The sequence below is a fragment of the Lathamus discolor genome, chromosome 12 (genome assembly GCF_037157495.1).
Source record: "Lathamus discolor isolate bLatDis1 chromosome 12, bLatDis1.hap1, whole genome shotgun sequence".
Lineage (NCBI taxonomy): Eukaryota > Metazoa > Chordata > Aves > Psittaciformes > Psittacidae > Lathamus > Lathamus discolor.
Genome location: NC_088895.1, coordinates 7,320,815 through 7,340,971, shown reverse-complemented (window position 1 = coordinate 7,340,971; position 20,157 = coordinate 7,320,815). Strand labels below are relative to the sequence as shown.

At 40.6% G+C, this 20,157-nt stretch overlaps 1 protein-coding gene across 2 annotated transcripts in view; it reads right to left on the bottom strand.

The window, feature by feature from the left end:
* ZDHHC8 (zinc finger DHHC-type palmitoyltransferase 8) overlaps positions 1 to 20,157 on the bottom strand; it is a 117,875-nt gene that overhangs the window by 54,807 nt on the left and 42,911 nt on the right. The window contains exon 1 of one of the 2 annotated variants that reach the window (XM_065693203.1): positions 1,088 to 1,218. The exons of the other annotated variant lie outside the window; for it this stretch is intronic. Coding sequence (XP_065549275.1) covers positions 1,088 to 1,113 — 26 coding nt within the window. The 5' untranslated portion in view covers positions 1,114 to 1,218. Of the gene's footprint in view, positions 1 to 1,087; positions 1,219 to 20,157 lie in introns of those variants that run through there. 2 annotated transcript variants of the gene reach the window in all.

The window sequence follows — 20,157 nt, the reverse complement described above, 5'->3', positions numbered from 1 at the left end:
TGGTTTGATTAAAAATAAAGTGAAATTTAATACTCAAATATAAAGAGTGGAAGGTGGAACCAGGGCAACTGCGATTTATGTGTATTTGCACAGAAGAGCAACATCACATGGGTAAGACAGAAAGAAGAGTAGCTGAGGAGGAAAGACTGCTGTGAAGAAAAAGGAGTGAAAACAAGCTGAGGCAAAACCAGAGCCAAGGGCACCACCTGAGACCTGCTGTGCTGACCAGAGCACTACTAGCCCTGGCCATTGCAGCAACTAACGAAGCACTAATCCTGAAGGGAGGCTTCCAGGACTTAGCAGTAACACGTGGAGGGCTCTTCAGGTTGTACTCTGCTTCTGTCAGGTAATTTTCCTTCAAAACTATTCACCGCTTTCAGGATCCAGGAGAAATCCAGTTTGGAGCCAAAAGCAGATGGGAAAATGTTTAATAACAAGCAAACTGACTCATTGTCAGAAGAAAGCCCAAATGCAGTGATTCGGAGACAAGGCATTTGAGGTGGAGAGCACAAAGAGGACTGTTTCAGGTGGTTGCTTCTGCAGGCTTCTCTGGATGCTGCAGAAAAAGATCAGATACTTGTATTACACACTTCTTAGTGATCTTAGTGGAAGGGATGGGGAACAGGAAGGCTGGTTGGTTTATTTGCTCAGCGCTGAAACAGCTCTCAGTTCTAGCTAAAGACTGTTATAATCCTAGCAATCATTTTATTGTGTCACAGAAAAATGTATTTGAGATAGTTTGGTTTTGATTTATTCAGTATATATAACAGTGGCAAGGAGTTTTCAAAAATGGTTTGTGGTTGGATTGATGGACATGTAAACATTTTTGGAAGGCAAAATGAATCACTCAAACTAGTGGGGTAATGCAAAAATACGCACTGAGTTCTCCCTAGCCAAAGAAGCAAAAGAAGAAATTATCACATTCTACATATACTTTAAGGTATTACAGGAGAAAGATAAGAAACTTTTGCAAGAGAACTGACTTCAAAGAATATTTGAATTTCAGATTGATAGGAATTCTAAGGAAAAAAAAACTTATATTTTTGGAATGGATGTGGAATCTGTTGTAACTAACTACATAGCGTACCTTCTTGCTGGATCTTGCAGTATCATTCCTAGGAGAGAAGAGGAACATGTCAGTGCTGTATTGCCAGGCTGAAGCTGGGGGGTGCTGTTAAGAGAATCTGCAAGAGTAACTACTTACCTAATTCTGTGCCTCTCAGGTGAAGAGGAAGATCCCTATAATATTGATTCTTTGGATCATCTTCCAGGAAATAACAAGAGAGGTGTGTGTATGTAAAAAAAGAGGGCTGCATCTCAGATCGCAAATGGTGGTGATACCCAACTTGAACTATCAGCATTGGCTGCTGCAGTTGAAATTAGCTATGGCAAAGTAAATCACACTGCATAGCAATGACTATGATAACAGATGACTCAAATCTATCATCAGCCTATACTACACAAAAAGAGGGCAACTTCCATTCAATAACCAGGTCAGGCTGCCTGAGCTTTTCTTTGAGCATTTCTGTTTGCCTCTTAAACTACCAGCTCTGTAGACTGGACAATTTTGCATAGAATAAATAGTTCCTTTCAAAATCCCATTACAGGCTATGGATTTTCCCCAAAAAATTCTATTTCCACTAAAATGTGCAGTCTTCTCTCAGACCTTCCCTCTTATAAGGCAACACATCATTGCCTATTCTTTGGATTGTCCTTGCTTGCTTACTTCTAGGAAGTGGTCTGGCCTTCCTAATAGATTTCACCTGTGAGAGACTTGCCCAAGAAGCAAGATCACTCCCAGGGAAATAGTTTTCAACCACACTCCCCAGTAATGGTCTCTGGGATGTATTGGTCAGATTGTGGATTTTAGCATGTTGACTGACAAGATCTTTCCATGAAACAGAGCCTTTAGTCTCATTATGAGGAACTGTCTTGTTGGGATTGATCTTTGTTGCTCCTTTTCTTTATGCAGAGATTGCTAATTTAGAGAGAGAGATAAGGAGAGCAGAAGAGAACACCAGGGTTCAAATCAAGGACAGGAGACAGGCCACTTGGTAGGGTAACTATAGCTCCTCGTATTTTGCTGCAGTATTTGATTTGTACATCATGCATTCATTAAAAAATAAGACACAAAAGCCACAAACTGTGTATCGTGTTCAATTCTGGCAACCTACATTGGCTACAAAGCCCAAGCCCATTAGGAAGAAGCCTATACCCTATGTTTGACATATGTTTTCCTTATACAGCCTCTCCTTGTAATTTTACCCATACACTCCCATGATTGACTGTATGGCTCACTTTTGGAGTTCAGTTTTGGAAGATATTAGCAATCGCAACAGAGTTTATCTTATTTCTGTCAAAACTGTTACGCAGATTCTCTGACAGGACACAGGACAAGTTCATTCCAAGCATAAACTGAGGACTTTATTTTGCAGCTTTACTAAGAAACTATTGATGGATTTGTGATACCTTATTACATCTCTTCTACTGCCATGCGGCTGACATTACTTTGAAGCTTTAAGAAAAAGAAGTTTCAATTGCATTAATAAATATGAACCAATAAATTATTTTTGGTGACCTTAGAGGATTGCTTACATTTCAAGTAAATGTCTATAATTACTGATAAAATTCTTATCAGAACTTAATTAAGATTTCTGTTGATTATCCAAAGCCTTGGAGACTTAACTTTGCACAATGTGTTTATTACACCTACTGACAGAAATCAGTTTTCTTGAGCCTATAATGAAATCTTTCTAGGATAGGCATTGGGTTGGTCAAAAGTGTTCCCTTCACAGTTTTGGAAGCTGAGGATTTCTGCCTTCTTGTCGTGGTTTAAGCCCAGCCTGTAACTCAGAACCACACAGCCACTCACTCCCTCCTCCCACCCTGCCCCTTCCACCCCCAGCTCCTGGAGGGATGAGAAGGAGAACTGAAAGAATGTAACTCCCATGGGCTGAGATAAGAACAGTCCAGTAACTAAGGTATAACACAAAACCAATACTGCTACCACCAATAATAATAATGATAAGGAAAATAACAAGGGAAGAGAATACAACTGCTCACCACCTGCCAACCGATACCCAGCCCAACCCAAGCAGTGATCTAGCACTTCTGGGTAACTGCCCCCAGTTTATATACTGAACATGATGTGCTGTGGTATGGAATACCTCTTTGGCTAGTTTGGGTCAGGTGTCCTGTCTCTGCTTCCTTCTGTCTTCCCCTCCTCCCTGGCAGAGCATGAGACTCAGAAAGCCCTTGGTCAGAATAACCATCATTGAGCAGCAACTAAAAAAATCAGTGTTATCAGCGTTGTTTTCAGGCTGAGAGTAAAAAAACACAGCGCTGCACCAGCTACTGAGGAGGAGAAAAAAATGACTGCTACTGCCGAACTCAGGCCACTTCCCCAGTGCAGTAAAATACAGAACTAAGCTCAAGTTTCTATCCATGCTGTGACAATGGACACTTGTCCTTTTTCTTTCATTTTTTTCACTAGAAGAATCTTCTCATGCATTCTCTATCTCTGCTGAGATGACACTGCTACCCAACTTAACAGACAACAATAGAAGCAAAATCCAAGCCAGTAGCTTAGATATGATGAGAGTGCTTTGCCAACAGGATTTTTCAGAAGGATAATGAAAATGTTTGTTCCAGTCTCCACCAGTTAAGAGTGAGTTAAAAGCTCAGAAGCTTCGCTGACTCTCAGCCACTGACAACATATCCAAAAGTATTAGTGGTGTATGGGCCTTCACAGTGTGATACCGTAAGTGGAAAAGATAAGACTGTGTGACCAGTCAAGTGCCTTTCCATTTTCATAAACTGGACAGAATCTAGTTTGATTCTTTAATGAACTCACCTAAGGAATTAGCTAAAGACTGAGTAATGTTATCTTCTGAAACACAAGAATGAAATTACAGTGTGACACAGACCGTGTTTTTAATTCTTCCTTCATTTAAATTCTCTTCTTGAATATTAATTATAACATAGTTTACATTGCACTGGTTTTTTTTCATAGTATCAGGATTCAAAAATAAATGTAAATCACGTCATAGTTCTTAAACTTATGTTAAGCTAGAGCTTAAAAACTTCTTTCTAATGTACACCCTGTAACTGAACTTACATTTTGAAGTTACTTTTGAGAAGTAAATACTCATTTCCAAATTAAGGAGAAGAAAAAGGTTGCTACTAAACAAGCCGCTCTTCTCAGTAATCAGATTTCTCTCCATCAAAACTAAAGAATGACTCTCGAATGAATGACCTCTTACATCAAGAGTCCAGCAATAACCAGAGATAAACTGAGCATTGTCACAACACAGAAAGTGGCAAGTCTCAAGTCTTGTCAGATCTCAGTTCTGCAAACTGCCTCTGCTGCCCCCATTTCCCCTGAATGACTTACCACCCCACTTCACAAACAGAGAAGGGATGCACTGAGGATTCACTATTGAAATAATTATCAAGTATGAAGGTAATAGGAATAAATCTTGGAATAAATCAATCTTAAAATGGTTGTACACTAGCACCCACAGCTGGGATTTATGTTTTTATGCCAAAGGACCTTGGTTCAAACCCATAAACTCTTTTGGGGTCACTGAGTAAGTCCTTTAAGTTTTCAAAGAGAAAGATAAGCAGAAGATTAGGTTTAATAGTCTGTTCTCCTTAATGAATAACAATAATAATCCATGAATCATTCTCTCCTTCTTGAGTCAAAGCTTCCCAGAATCATTCCAGATCTCCCTCCCTCCAGCCTTATTCTAATAGAAATCCCTGGTAAAATAAAATGAGGAAACTCAGTGCTTGTTTGTAAGAAATATTGCCTCCCACACAGCAAGGGCTTTTCCACCCTTGGAAAAACACTACCTCCCTAAATGGGGCACTGCATTAAATAGATATCCCTACATCTGAATAGACAAAGGCACAAATTCCTCTTGTTTCTGGGGAGGAGGGCAGACTCCTAGGGTGAGCACAGAGCTTGACACCACAGGTGGAGAAGCTGTCTATTCGCAGCTAATAGGTATTTAGTGACAGAAGTGCTGGAAATGTGCAGCCCTCTGTGCAGGCCAATTCCTCACCAAGTGCATAACTACCCTTTGGGTAGCACTAACAGTGCCAAAATTCCACGTGGCCACTTTGAACTGGAAAAGATGCCAAAAACAGGACAGCCGTCCAAAGGGAACACAAAAGCAGATCCCAGCAGCTTTGCTTACCGGCTCCATTCACACTGCTTAATTCTGCACAATGGAGCCTGGCAGCGCCTGTCTGACCAAATTAACAGCATGTCCCTAATGAGCCTGCCTGACACTTCAGTATGTTGCTATTAACCAGTCGATGAGACTTCGCAGTCCGCCCCAGTGCTGGCCCAGACAATGGCCTTGCCCCTCTCACTGCCAGATTAGTGACCTGTCAGAGAGGCTGGTGATTCTCACATAATCCCAGACTGGTTTGTGTGGGAAGGGACCTTAAAGCTCATCCAGTTCCAATCCCCTGTCAAGGCCAGGGACATATTCCACTAGATCAGGTTGTTCAAAGCCCTGTCTAACTTGGCTTTGAACAATTCCAGGGATGGGGCAGCTACAGCTTCTCTGGGCACCCTGTGCCAGCGCCTCAGCACCCTCACAAGGAAGAATTATTTCCTAATATCTAATTGAAATCTCCCCTGTCAGTTTAAAGCCATTCCCCTTCTATCTCTTCATGCCTGTGTAAAAAAAAACCCTTTCCAGATTTCTTGTCAGCCCCTTTAGGTACTGAAAGGCTGCTCTAAGGTCTTTCCTGATCCTTCTCTTCTCCAGGCTGAACAACCACAACTCTGTCAGCCTGCCCTCACAGGAGACATGCTCCAGCCTTCTAATTTCCCTTTTTTATATGGCATTTTCTGGTGAACTACAGCCTTAACCCAAGAGGCAGGGAAGGGGAATCTTCCCAAATTCTCCTAAATTTGGTAGGATTGCTTCTGTCCAAAGAATTTTGCTTAATAAAAAGGTACAGAAGGGGAATGCCACAGCATTGATCTTGACTCAGACACTGCTCATCTAGCAGCTATACAGAACTCTGTGGCAACTATACAGCATTGTGTCCTGATTGAGGGGTGGAACAACATTGTCACTTGGTCTGTTATTTTCTGCAAGGACCTTCATGCCTCCAACCACTCCAGTTGCCATCTCGAATGTCAGATACTAAAAAAAAGAGCTATCTTACAAGCATTCCCAACAGAAAAGGAAGTGATTGGTAGTTCAGGGCCCTCCTGACCTTGAGCTTTTTCATGGACACATGATTCAAGATGGGCTCACACTACAATACTCAAATTCAAATTTGAAGTGTGAAGAGGCTTGGAGAGAGTTGTTCAGTATATTTAATTACAAAGTTTAGTCTCTCATTAGATGGTACAATAGGGATTCAGAATTCTGTGGTCTATTTCTATTCACCTCTTTCCTCATTAGTGTGCGTTCAAGGGCTCTTACAGGGAACATTTTCATGAAAACAGAACAACCAAACAAAATGACACTTCAAGATCAGCTCTCCTGAATCTCCCTAAATGCATACAGTTCTTATGCAGCATGGGAAGTTTTCTTCCATAAATGAGAATTCAGCTGGTTTGACCTCTTTTAGAGGTCAGAGACAAGACTATAGCCCTGAGGTTTTTACTAGGCTTCATTCTAAAGCTATTTCTTCCACTGAAAGATGAAGTGTTATGATATTGCACTGCAAATTCAAAAGCAGGATACAGGGTATAAGACAGACATTCGAAGTGCCTGCAAGAATCACACATAAAAGACAGTGAGCACATTGCTGCTTTCAGAGATATGAACGATGACGATGATATTTGTTCTATGTTAGATTAAAATCTTCCAATATCAGGTCAGCAGCCAGAAGACTGGTGAAAACTGTAACAACACTTTACTCAGCCTCTATGCTTGGGCTTCCAATTGCCGTAGTAAGGAGGCCCTCAACTATCCCAAACTGCAGCCTCTTTAATCTAGATTGGTTTAGCTGCTTTCCAGCCTGTGGCTCTTTTGTGATTTTTCAAGCACAGCCAGGGGGAAGGTGCACACTTTCAAGGAGAATAGAAATGGAAACAGCCCACTGAAATACACAGTATCCTTGATCCTCAAAATCCTGCAAAATAGGACCTGCACATCTGCCTGAAACATAGGCTTCAGTACTCCAAAGCCAAAGTTACCAGCTCTGTGCTCTTTAGTTTTCCAAGAAACAGAGTTCATTGATAAGAACTGCTCTTCCAAACCACAACCGTCTTTAATTCTCAAATCCATGTTTCATCTAACAAAGCAAACAGTAGTTAAGGAGACTAGAAGATGTCGTGTTCAGATAGTTAAGTAGTCGCATGGAGCTATTTCACATTTTAAAAGACAGTTATACTCTTACATGTCTAAATGTTGTGACTTCCATTCAAAAAATAAGTCACTCAACATTTTTATGTTAACTATATTTAAAAAATTAATTTTCACACTGGATATTTTTTGTTAATTTCCCATCAGCAAGTTTCCAAATTAACTTGGAGTGCAGTTCCTGGGGGGTAAATACCAAACAAGAAACATTTCCCCATTTGCCCCAGCACTAACAAAACTGTGACAACAGCAAAGAATGCTCCTTGCTTTGTCCCAGTGAACTTTCTTTGCAGCTTTCTTGGACACTTACTTAAGATGCCATAAGGAACCTGTATAGAAAAAGAATCTCTCAATAAAATCCTAAGTAGTACCAGAAACTAGGAGGAGCTCTTAACAAAAACCCAAAGAAACCCTTCCAGTTTCATACAGAAGCTTTCTAAAAAGAAAGCATTACCAAAGAATCTCATCCCTTACAAATTTATCTGCAGTTAAAGCAGAACAACAAAAACAAATAAACAACAAAAAAGCCCTCTCAAAACACTTCTGTGACCCTCTTGCACTGCTGGTTCTCCACAGGTAGGACAGCAAACTAAGGAAATCCATGAAGGCAGTGTATGCATTGGTTTCAACTGGTTTTGAAGTCTTAACTGCTTTTCTACCAAACAATAAAGCACCCTTTTTTGGTTAAGCCAACTACACAATTGTTTTCACACAAGCTCAGACAGCTCACGATAATGTTAATTTGAGTTTTAGTTTTAAAAGTTAATTTTTCATCCTTATTGCTGGGGTTGGGGGGGAAGGCAAAAGGAACCTCCAAAACATAGATATAATATTAGTAACAAAGATACTGGATTCAGATTTCTCCAAAATTGGCAAAAGCTTATGTGAGGCAGTAACCTAATCTCATTCTTGCTGGTTTTACTACATTGCTCAGCCACATTTTCTTCATCTTGAAGAGCAAGATGATATGGGGAGGAGATACAAATTCCTATCCCACAGTCTCCTACCACCAACTTTAGACGCAAAAGAAGTTCTATGGGGAGAGAGAGACAAGATATACCCAACATGACACAACCCAACACCACACAAAATGAAACCTTACTTAAGTGGGAAATTCAGATAGGAAGGTTACTGGTTTAGCTCACCTGTTCAGAGCAAAGCTTGCTTTAATTCCTGTCCCTATTACTTATTATTCCACAGTGTACATCTGTGCTCAGTATTGCTAATCAGAGTGTGCAAAAAACAACACCCTTTCTGCAGTTACAGCCAAATTTAGGTCTGCCGTCCAGTTCATAAAGTTTAGTGTTTCTATGAATAAGCACAACTAAGCCTTGGAGAATATCCAGGCTTCAGGACTTAATTCCCAGACAGAGCCTTTGAAGCAAGACTTTCAGCATCTTTCCTCCAGGAGATGAAAGAATTCCAGTGACATGGCATCAGTTTATTTTTCCTTTCCATTTAACCTGAGACAGCTTAAAATGGAACAATGTTACTGAGCAGGAACCAGCTCTTCCTCTAGGTATTTTGTGTATAATGCCCTGGAATTTATCCAGATCCAACATAGGAAAGAATCCAGAAATAAAACTAGGAAATAAAACTATGAGCAGCCTCAGGCAAAAATGAATAGCACCTTATCCTTGTTTTTTAAAATTCCTCCCATGTACTGCCAAACTGCTGGAAAACCTCTTCCTTCCCAAGCCCCAACTTCTCCCTCTCATCACAGGTTCCCATTCAAGGCCAGTGACTCAACACCTCAACAGGGAAAACAGTTCAGGCTGAAATTTATACCCAACAGGATGGGAGAATGTTAACTTCATTGCAAGGAGGAAGGAAGGAAACCCCATTAGTAGCCAGAAAGGAAGCATATTTCAATAAGGCTCTTTTGTCTTTGGAAAAGGGAAAGCAAGCAGAGAAACACATTCTCCCTGCTACAGTTGTGCTTACACAGGCTTCTTACTTTAATTTCTGCAAAAACTATGCAAAAGAAGATAGATTACTAAATTGCTAAAGAAGCCTCCTAAATAACAAAAATGTAGATCTGTTCTGGAAGAGATATAACTACGTGCACCTCTCAACAATACAGGAGGAGTCAAGGACTGTCGGTGACAGATAAACAATACACACTGACTAACATTTAAAGTGTAGCTCTTGAGCAATGATTAAACGTCAGACTGGCTCTGCATGAGTGATTGAGCAGACTTGGGACACTGCTTGGCTGCTGGACCCTCTTTTCTATCTCAAGAAGAATGTAAGTCACATCACCCCAGGGCATCCCAGAGATTTTTCTGGCTGCCTCTGTGACCCCACTGATTTATAAGACCTCTTCATCATTCAACTGTCCAGTCTAAAATGGAGAATACAGCAGGTAGAGAGGACAATGAGGTGCTTCTGGAAAGGATATAAGGGTAAGCTCACATGGACAGGTCCCACTGCATACTTCACAAATGTAAGATTTAGGAACATAATGAGTTTTTGATGCATTTCTCTTCTACCAGAGCAAGCAGATCCTGGAAACAGGCAACTGTACATCACTGAGAACTGGGAGTCTCTGAAATGGCATCTCCACAAGTAGCATGGGCTGAGAGACCATCCATCCACTGGCACCACACAGCAACTCCGAGCAGGACTGCAGCACTGTGCTGATGTCTCTGCTTGCAGCACACAGTGGGTAGTTTTCCAGAGAAGATGCAGCACCTTCTGCAGCTGTGCCTGTCCATCTGTTTCCTGCCTTTGATTGAAACTCTGCAGCTCAGCAAGACTAGATTTGAGCCTTAACACGGGTTTTTCTTTCTTTTCCTCTAACCCTCTCCACTGGCAACTAGATGCTTAAGCAAAGCTCTCTCTTAAGGTCACAGAAAACAAGGTACTGTGGGCTGTCATCTTAGCTCCCTTATGTCTGACAGTTCCAAGACTAGGCACATTATGTACCTATCACTACCTATCCCCATTGAACAAAAGCTGCAGTAATTTACTGCTTTCATTCATAAGTTTAAGCCAAGAAGAACAAGTCTAAAGCACCCCTGACTCAGGCAGTCCTAGACAACCCAATGGTGGGTGGCATCAGCTCAAAACCAGAGCACGTTTGTGTGCACTGCAGATACGGCCTGGCCACCGTTCACGCCACCGCACATAATGTGCCCTTCAGAAAAGGACCAAACAATAGAGGATTTGTGAGATAATGTAGTGGAGCAAAGCTGAATACTTAACATTTTGAAAAATGCAAGTGCCTGACGCGCCAAGCAGAGGCACACACTGAACAAAACCTTTTCAGAGGCAGACTGAAGCCTGCCCACATGTTACCAGCTACCGGCCTCCACGACAGGCGTGAACTGAGGCTCGATTGTGTAACTCAGATCAGAGGCTTTCACCAGAAGTCTGGCAAATTGAAAAACTCTCTAAGTTTCCAGCAGTGGGGCTGTTAGCGGGAAACACTGTTCATATGGCCTCCTTGCACCTTCATCAGGAACAGTAATATTCAGGAAGAAAAGCAACAGCCTAAAACTGCAATGGAAAGTGGGGATCAGCACTCCTGCGATAGCAAAACAGCTCCTTATAACATCTGGTACCCCTTTGCTTTTCTTAAGAAGGCTTTTCCCCTGCATATTTCAACTCCCCACTTTAGCTGAATAGCTTCTGGCTGCAGAAGGTGGTGTTAACATTTTTAACCTTAGTACAATAATTATTTATATTAGAGTCCATTCTACTTCATTATGCACAAAACATACTATTGCTTGAGCTCAGAAAAGCAAATTCTCTTCCCAGACCTACTCCAAGTAGTCAGCTCTGGTGTGGGACTTCCCAGGACATGCTGATGACGAAGGAGCCACATGGTCACCTGCGCAGACTATCCCCCCCAAACCTGGTAACCAACACAGCTTCTCCATTGAGACATCTGGGACTGGATCTACTGGCTCCGCTGCACAAGAAGCCAGACACTGGCAGACCCAGACCCACCACTAGCCATACTGCCAGGGCACACTCTGCAACATGTTCCATGATCCTTGTTTGACACTGCAAAAGAAGACACCACTGCTGATTTAAGAGCACTCTGGACTGCAGTCATAGGAAGCAACAAGAATTTTTTGGCCAAGCATTTCATCTGGCTTGTTCTAACACTCCTCTTCGGGCAACTGCTACTGGCTGCAGTCAAAGACAGGATATAGGGCGAGATGGACTCAGTACAGCTGAAGTAATAGTTACAAGAAAAGCACTGTAAGAGGAAGTACAAATCAACACAGATTAATTTTTTTAGGTGTCATACTGGGAATAATTTGGCCTGCAGAACTTTGGCAACAAGGGTAGAGGCTGAGCATGCTGCGACTTTCAGATCTGCATGCCTGACAGAGCTGCTCAGTTGAAAAAGCAATTCCCATCAAGAGCCTCATGAGGCTACAGATTTCTCTCTAGTCATTCAGTATGAAATATTCTGTTCAGAATGAAAACTATTTTCAAGTTAAAGCAGGTTTTTTTAATTGAAAATTACTTTAAAACCTAATGCTTTTTGGCTTGAACCTGTAAGAAGACAAAGTTCCATTTATATTTATAGATCAGGTTACCTTCTTGCCATTCACACATCCATCTGTTTAAAAGGCACACTTTTTATTTATACTTTGTTAGGAAAAAAACCCCACCAAAATAAACTCCAAGCCTTTTATTTCTCCAAAGCCTTTCAATGACTATAACTGAAATTAACAGCATCCACTTTTGTATGACTTCATTTCATTGCTTTTTGGCATATAAGCCTCCATTTTGCGACCACATTAACTTAGATGACAGCAAGAATTTAAGAATTAAACAGAAACCTGAAAAAAATGGCTAAACCTGGGGAAGGTCTGGGCCATCTGATTTCTGAATGGATGGAAAACTGAACTCATGCCTGCAGCCGCTACCTGCCAACACGCTGCCTGTGTGCACATTTCCCACACTCCCACAGCTTCCCTTCTGCGATGGGTTAACACCACATCGCAGGTTGTAAAATCCAAACTATGAAACAAGGAACAGGCCAACGCAATCCTTCACAACATTAGCTTGGATGCAACTACATAGGTGAGTTTTAAGCTTGGGGCTTTTTTAAGTAAAAGCTTGTCATCTGTACACAACAGCCTCAGAGAGAGATATGTAACGCAGGAAATGTTTGGATAGTTCTCTATTCAGGTGTACTCACAAACAAGAACAGTCTAACAGCATCTCTCCACACAATCCTTCCTCTTTGCAATTATCTCAAGGTAGCTGTTGACTCTGGAGAAATTCAAACTTCAGTATCTGCTGCTATACTAAGTAAGAGGGAACCATATCTGAAATGGAAATATTGATTTTCGAAACCATTCATGCTTTGGCCCAGATCTGGGAAGTGGTAGCCTGTAAAAAAGCTGGTCCAAGTGTCTCCCTGCTGCCCCTGTTGCAGTCCTGGAGCACAAACCCTGGTACAGCCACACAGAGTGGAATGGCTGTATGCTGAACACCCCAGAGAAAGCTCTTTACTAAAGCTCCTCCTACAGCTACTGTTTGTTCGCCCTTACCCAGCCAGATTTAAAAATAACAACACTGATATAAAGAAAAATATTTACTTAATGCTGTAATCTTCTCAACAAGGATTGTTCTGGAAAGACCAGCAACAACGATGCATTGACCCCTGCAAGCAAATGACTTTTCCAAAGACAACCTTGGAATCCCCACCTGGAGCTTTCAGCACACCTGCCAGTGGGCTGCAGATGCTTAGTCACCTCCTCAACAGAGCAAACAACCAGCAGCCATGTCTGTGCCTGCAAGTGATTTCAGCTGCAAAGTTACAGATGTGCCTACTCAAAGGCACACTATAAAGACTGCTCCTCAGAACATTAAGCCCCTTTACACCTTCTAAATAATTCCAGTTGCCTGTACAGCGGGGATGTTATTTGTTATCCCATCCTTAGGGATTACATTTGAATTACTTTGTTGTATGTTATCCTCCACCCAAATATTCAAAAAGAAAATCACACTGACTGCTTGTCTGTGCAGGAAGTAAGAGTTTTAGCTGTACCAAAGGGGAGGAAAAATCCAAGCTGTGTCTACGGTAAACCTTCTCTAACATCCCTCTCCCAACAGCAAGCTGCATGATCTCAGTGTCAGCACTACTGTAGTTCAGCCAGACTGCCAAAGCCTACTTAAGAACTGAGCAACAGAGATTAGAGATGGAGTGGCTCAAAAAATGAAGCAAAACCTGTATGCATTTATCATAAAAGGATAGGCTTCATAGTCCATGAGGATATTACTTGGAAAACAATCTGCAACTGTGATGAATTTCCTTCAGCTTCTGCAAGCACAGGCCTGTACAAAATGGGATTAATTCAAAACCTTATCAGCAAAAATTCTTATGGCCCAATTCATGGATCCTGCTTTCCAGGGTTAAAATTTAAGGTATCTGGTGTACCGTAGAGGAAACAATTGTTTTTATAACCACACTGATGAATCTCAGAGCACAATTCTGCCCTTGAGCAAGTTTGCTGTTTCACTGTTAATAATGAAACCCTAAAGGAAAATCTCAAAGGAACTAAAAGGAGGAAAAAGAAATCTCACACTATTTTTTTATCTGTTCTGCTGACATTCCCTATTCCCCCAAATAAATATTTATTACACTCCATAAGCAAAAGGGGATTTAATCCATGGTTCAATTTTGAGATAATACTAAGCATACTATGGATTTTAGTTCCATCCTTGTTTTCTAGCAGTACTAGCTGTAGGTGAAAATACCCTGAACAAGTGTTTCTTTTGTTGCTGGTACAGAAAATATACGCTTGAGCATCCTGTGGGAATTTTTTCAAGCGTGGTAGGCCACATGCCTATCTCTACAGTGATATGAGAGACTGCCTCTCCCATCACTCACAGAGGCAGATACACTGAAACAGAAGCATGCACATAGGCCATCAATTGCATTAATCCTGCTGTGAGCAGATGGCTCTTCCTCACCCTTACAGCATGGGTACTTTGATAAAGACATCAGTAATGGATAATTCAAGTTATCAGAAGCTCCATCAAAAGCATGTAGGGGGTGTTGTCTGCATACCAGCTGCCTTCAGGAAGTGATTTCCAACATGAGTCTGCACTATTTTGATTTCAGCCAGCCTCTTCCAATTCTGCTGAGGGCTAGCAAGATTAGTAAAGACAGATTGAGATTAGTAAGGATGGATTTATGCAAAACTAAAATAGAACTGATTTTAAGCTCCACACGGATCTTCCCTCAGTGTAACAGATTCTTTTTTGAAATTACAATTTAGTGATATAAATTTGCAAAGAGGCAAGCCCTTGAATATTCTGGAGCCTCTTCAGTATTATCTTCCAAGCAGAAAAAGCCATCTCATCTAATCAGTTATGCTTCTTCTCCCAAGCCTTATAGTGTGTGATATTAACAGTGAGGTCCCCTTCCCAAGATACTGCATCCTGGGAAGCTGCTGCAACAGCTGCTAAACTTTAGAAACTAAAGCAAGAAATCTGCAGTAGCCCTAATTTAATTTTTGACTAGGAGGCCAGGCCCGTTTCTCTGCTTGTCAAGGAGTTCAAAGATTTAAGAAATGCATGTTAACTCCAGCTAAGCTATGATGAGCATTCCTGTCTGGAAACATTTAACATCTCTTTTGACTAAAGAAGAGACAAGAAGAAACTCGACTTGTGAATTAAAGCATAAACAATGACATCAAGTACAAACACTGTCTTTACCAGAGTTGCTGACCTCCAACCCGTACTTGGAAGACAAAAGCACATTAAAAGAGTCACCAATGTCTTGATGGAAGCCAGCAGTCCATGATCTATTTGAAACACTTTCCTCACACAACACATACTGTGTCATCATCTCCACATTTTCCAGTCAGTTTTTAACAGCATCAACAAACAGATACTCAGCCTGTAATGAGCTCATTTTTAAACCTCCCAGTGCAGGATAAACTGGATGCAATTCTCCATGGTACCCAGAAGAAATGACTGCTAACCTCATGCTAACACTTCAAGTAGAACAGCTTTGGCCAACTGTAGCCTTGTTTATCTAAGATCAATGCTGGACGAAAACTAAAAAATTTGCATAGGTTTCTTTTAAAGGCCAGGAATGCAACTAATGGCAATTTCAAGGGGTTTATGATACTGATACTCAAACAAACTTGATTTCACAATTTGAAATCAATGGTTTGGTTAGCAGAGTTAGTTGAGTAGTTAAGATTTTCGAGGCATATGACTTATACCACATGGTATTCTGACTAGAAATTTGGCTCGTGTCAATAAAGCACATGTTAAATGAATTAAGGGTTGGCCAACTGACAGATCTCAAAGTAGTTGACAGCATATAGTCACTGGGGAATGGAACTGCTTTAGTTTGGTTTTGCATTAATCAAAGCTAGCCAGATGCTCATCCAGATCCATAAAAATGCTGATATCTAGATATAACAAATTCCTTGGAGAAAGTGTTCTGCTAACAAATAGATTGGCAGAATGATATAAATAATAAAAAGACAAAGACAACCAAATGTGTGCATACATTCAGTTGACATCAGTTAAAGCAGGCAATGCCAGAGGCACAGTACACCTCTGACAACATAGAGCAAAGGCTATACCTACAGAGTAAGGTAGGTAAGTAGCTTGTTTGTCACCTCCACAACAAGATGTATAAATGACTAACGACCTTCAGCTATCTGTCACAAGGGAGAAGGAAGTCAGCAAGTGATTCTGTGGCACCACTGCTGTTTGAAATCCAAATCTTAGTACCCAAGTCTTAAAATTTGTCTTGGAAAATTGAAGGTGAAAGAAAAGAAGCCAGCATGAAAAGAAGCCAGCATGAAAAGAATCTGAGGGTTAAAACCCCAAAACTTCTCTGTAAGGGAACTTAAACACTTTATCTATTGAGAAGAGACAATTATAAACACCAGAAACTATTCCTTACAGAGATCCTAAAGGACTCTCCGCCTAGTAAGGAAGGCACAACAGGGCTCAAACCCAGAAACCCTTGCACAGCTCAAGCAAGACAAGTTAGAAACAGTACAAGTTGAGTGGTGAGGCCAACCATTACCGGAACAAAGCTGAAGAAGTGATACAGTAAATATGTTACTTGGTGTCATTAGATCTAAACTGTAAGCTTTTCAGAAAAAGGTACTTTCATCAACAAGATACTGAGTTGCTCATGAGACTAAGGGTAACGCCCATGGGTTACACATGGTGAAACAAGATGATTACTCCTACCTATCAATTTTTTGCATCTGAGCCTGATCCTACAAACACACTGAGGTATAGTTATGGGCATGCAGGCCCCTATCCTTCTACTGAGGGTATGGAAATAACAAACATTAAGGTGATTTAAGTTAATACTGAAGTTGACAATAGAGAGAAAAAAGGAAGTCAAACAACGCTCAGATGGTGAGAGAGACAGGAGAAACATTAAGTAATTAAATTCATATTGACATTTTCTAGCCAAAATTAGCACTTGGGAATCAGTGACTCAATGTTACAATCTCCCCTGAACATTACAGGGTAAAAAAGGGATAAAAGCTAGTTTGGTATTATGTACGTATTTATATAATCCTGCAATCATTCCCTTAAATCCTTATCATACTGAACATTTAAACATGAAGTTAAATAGCTACATGTTTTCCAAATTTTACATGCATTTGGAAAGCTTTCTGTGCCACAGCCTATTATGATCTTGTTCCATTCATTGTATGTCCACAATTAGGTACTAAAATAAGAAAGAATGAAACAGGAAGAGAAACAAAAGCCACACAAGAGAAACAGCAGAAATACCTGCACTCATTCAAATAACACAGCAAGGCAACTTTTATGTTTAGACTGCTTGGCCTCAAATTTCCATTATGAAGTTTCAATTCATAACTCAGGAGCCAACGCAAATAGTGAGGTTTTGTTTGCAGCTGAGGTAATTCCCAGCTTTTTCTTGGATTAGATCCAAACTCAAAAGAGGACAAAAAGATCACCCCTAAGAAGGGCAAAAAGACATTTATTCTAGTCAGGAGCTTTCAAGACCTGTCAATATTGGAGATTATAGTCTGTTCCCTGTACAAGGCCCATCCAATATGATACCTTAAGGAGTAATGGAAAAGTTTAAGACTCAAGCCTACTAAATTGGAACATTAACAAAGGAAAAAAAGGTTGAATTGAGAGATCACTCCACTCGCATCTGCCCTAGATATTTAGATGCAAAACACCACTTCCCTCCATTTCCTTATTAAATCAGCAATGGACTCATCATCCAGTTAAAAACAGATGCACTAAGATTATTTCAAGATTTTTACTGTTCATGAAGCTTTTATATCAAAAGCTGAAATGACCTTGTATGTATTTCTGTGTGCAATCATTTGCAGGACCATGTTTTTTAAATTCATAGATGTTAAAGTCAGGAAACTTTAGAAATTCAAATTAATCAAGGAGGGAGGAAGAGCAGCAAACTAATGAAACAGCAAAATCAGAAACTATTTACTGGTGAAAACATTATGATCCACAGCACTAAGTTTAACTTTTTATTTGCAATTTCAAATATTGAAAATGGGCACATTTGCACAAGTGAAATCTAGACACCCCCTTAGAAACCTACATATTAGATACATGGCAATTTAATTGTTTACAGTCTTAAACTTTGTACACACAAGTCCTGATCCAGCTTTTTTCCCACCCAGTCATGCCCTGCAAATAAAAACCAGACTCTCTGGTTAAGACACTGATTGTTTTGCAAAGTTAAAGATAAGAACAAACACTTCTTTTCAAAGGTGGTGTTACGAACCTCTGATCCATTTTTCTGCACAGTTTCCAGTTCTCATTCAACATATGAGTGTGATTGATTAGCCTCTCATGAGCACAAATATTCTTTGATACATGAGCATGAGAGAGGAGGAAAACATTTGCCAAAGCTGTTTGCCTGAACAAGCAAGTGATGTGTGGCAGACAAGAACGATGTGCCACCATTAGTCTTTGGTAAAGGGAGGCAACATGGATGCTCTGCTTAGAAACTGCAGTCCTCCTCCTCATGCAGGACATGTTACAGCAGTTCAGTCATGCAGGACTCCCCTTTGTGTTCTCCTTTGCTTCCAAGAGAGAGGCTTTTCAAAATTCTTAAGAAAATAACATTTGTATCGTATCAGAGCACAAGTTGAGCAGGCTCAGCCTCCTGTCTCTGACAGTGGCCAACAGCAGATGCTTAGTAAAAAAAACCCCTCTAAGAACTACTCATTCATCACATCTTATCTATTCCAGCATTCCTGTACCACTGATGGTCAAGCTCAGGGAAGACAGAGCTAGCAAGATCATAACTTAGCACCAGCAATAAATTCTTCCATTCACATTCAAAGCAAGACATCTAAACTATCAGAAATTTGAAGCAGTTCAAGACACAAAACGAAGGGCAGGTACATCTGTCAACTGTGCTTTTGGTTGAATGCACTTTTTCCATCAGGCTGGATTTGATGACCCATGAAGTTCCTCTCTGCAATAATATCGAATCACACAGTACTCTGTTTGCTTTGACTTCAAGCAGTCAGTTGAGCCCCAAAGAAAAGCAACCCAAGGATCATTGATATATTTCAGAGGAAATTTGTTTCAAGTCTGAGGTAGTGTCTTCTCTTTGTCATTTGACATTCTCAGGTGTATCTTACAGCTCTTCCCAAACATTGTTTTAGAAATGTGTGTGTAGCTCATATACAGAAAATACAAATAAAGGTCAAACATTAAAGGGAAAAGATACTGTAAGTTCTACAGTGTGCTAAGGCTGTATGAACTAGAATGCTGCTAATGAACCAGTAATCAGTCTTGCAGAGATTAGTCTGTTTATGGGTGGACAGAAGCAAGTTTCCTGTAAACTGGTTTTGAAAGAAGCGCAAAACAACTTCTGACTCAAAAAGTACATGAAGAATGAAAAATCATTCCACATGCACAAGAAGGAGGCTAAGTGTGTTCTGTCAGCAACCTCCTTTCATAATCACGCTGTATTAAATTGCACACAGCAAAACAGAATTTACTCAGATAACAGGGAAAATAAACCCCACAAATTACTTAACAAGCACAGAAGTAAAGAAGCTTAATTTCCTGCTTGTATCCTTTATCCTCTCACCAAGTCACCCCTTCCTTCCAATAAGCCCCCATATCTCTGCAGTAATTCCATAGGCAGAAGGCATTATATGCCACAAGCATTCAGGAGCTCTGCGGATGTGAACTGACCCCTGGTCCATGCTGGCCAATTCAGCTGCTGTCAAATGCTGTGCAACAGCTGAACGCTGCCTGCATGCTGCTTTCTCCTGAGCAGAAACATTCATTTGTGTCACCCTTCTCTTTCAGAGAGAGCAGTGCTTTTCCAGGCTTCTAGCTCTCTTTTCATATGTGATTAAAGCTGACCAATGAATTCAGAAGTTATTCAGCTGACAAGGCAAACACAGAAGCCTAGCATTTCCTTAGGAAGCAGTCTAAAAAGAGTAAATAGCCTTATATAGTATTTGGATTCCATCTGGGCATCTTTGGTTTGAATACCGAAAATAGTAAAGACAGATAAGAAGTTGCCCAATATAAATATCTTTTGAAAAGAAACAACTCGGAGTTTAACATTTGCAGATATCTGGGAAGTTGGGAAATACTAACATCTGAATCATTCCAGCAGCATCCAAGCTCTAACCATAACATTTAGTGTTTTTCACTGTTAGACCTCTGGCAGGCTAGTCCTTATTGTCAAATGGTATTTAACTGGGCACAGCTTTCCCTAACATAGCACCAGGCTCATTTTTCTTTCAAGGTGAACTTTGGTTCAATCTCTTCTGCAGAGCCAGCCCATTAGAACTTGCTCAAGAAACATTTTTCAGGTTTCTTAGGC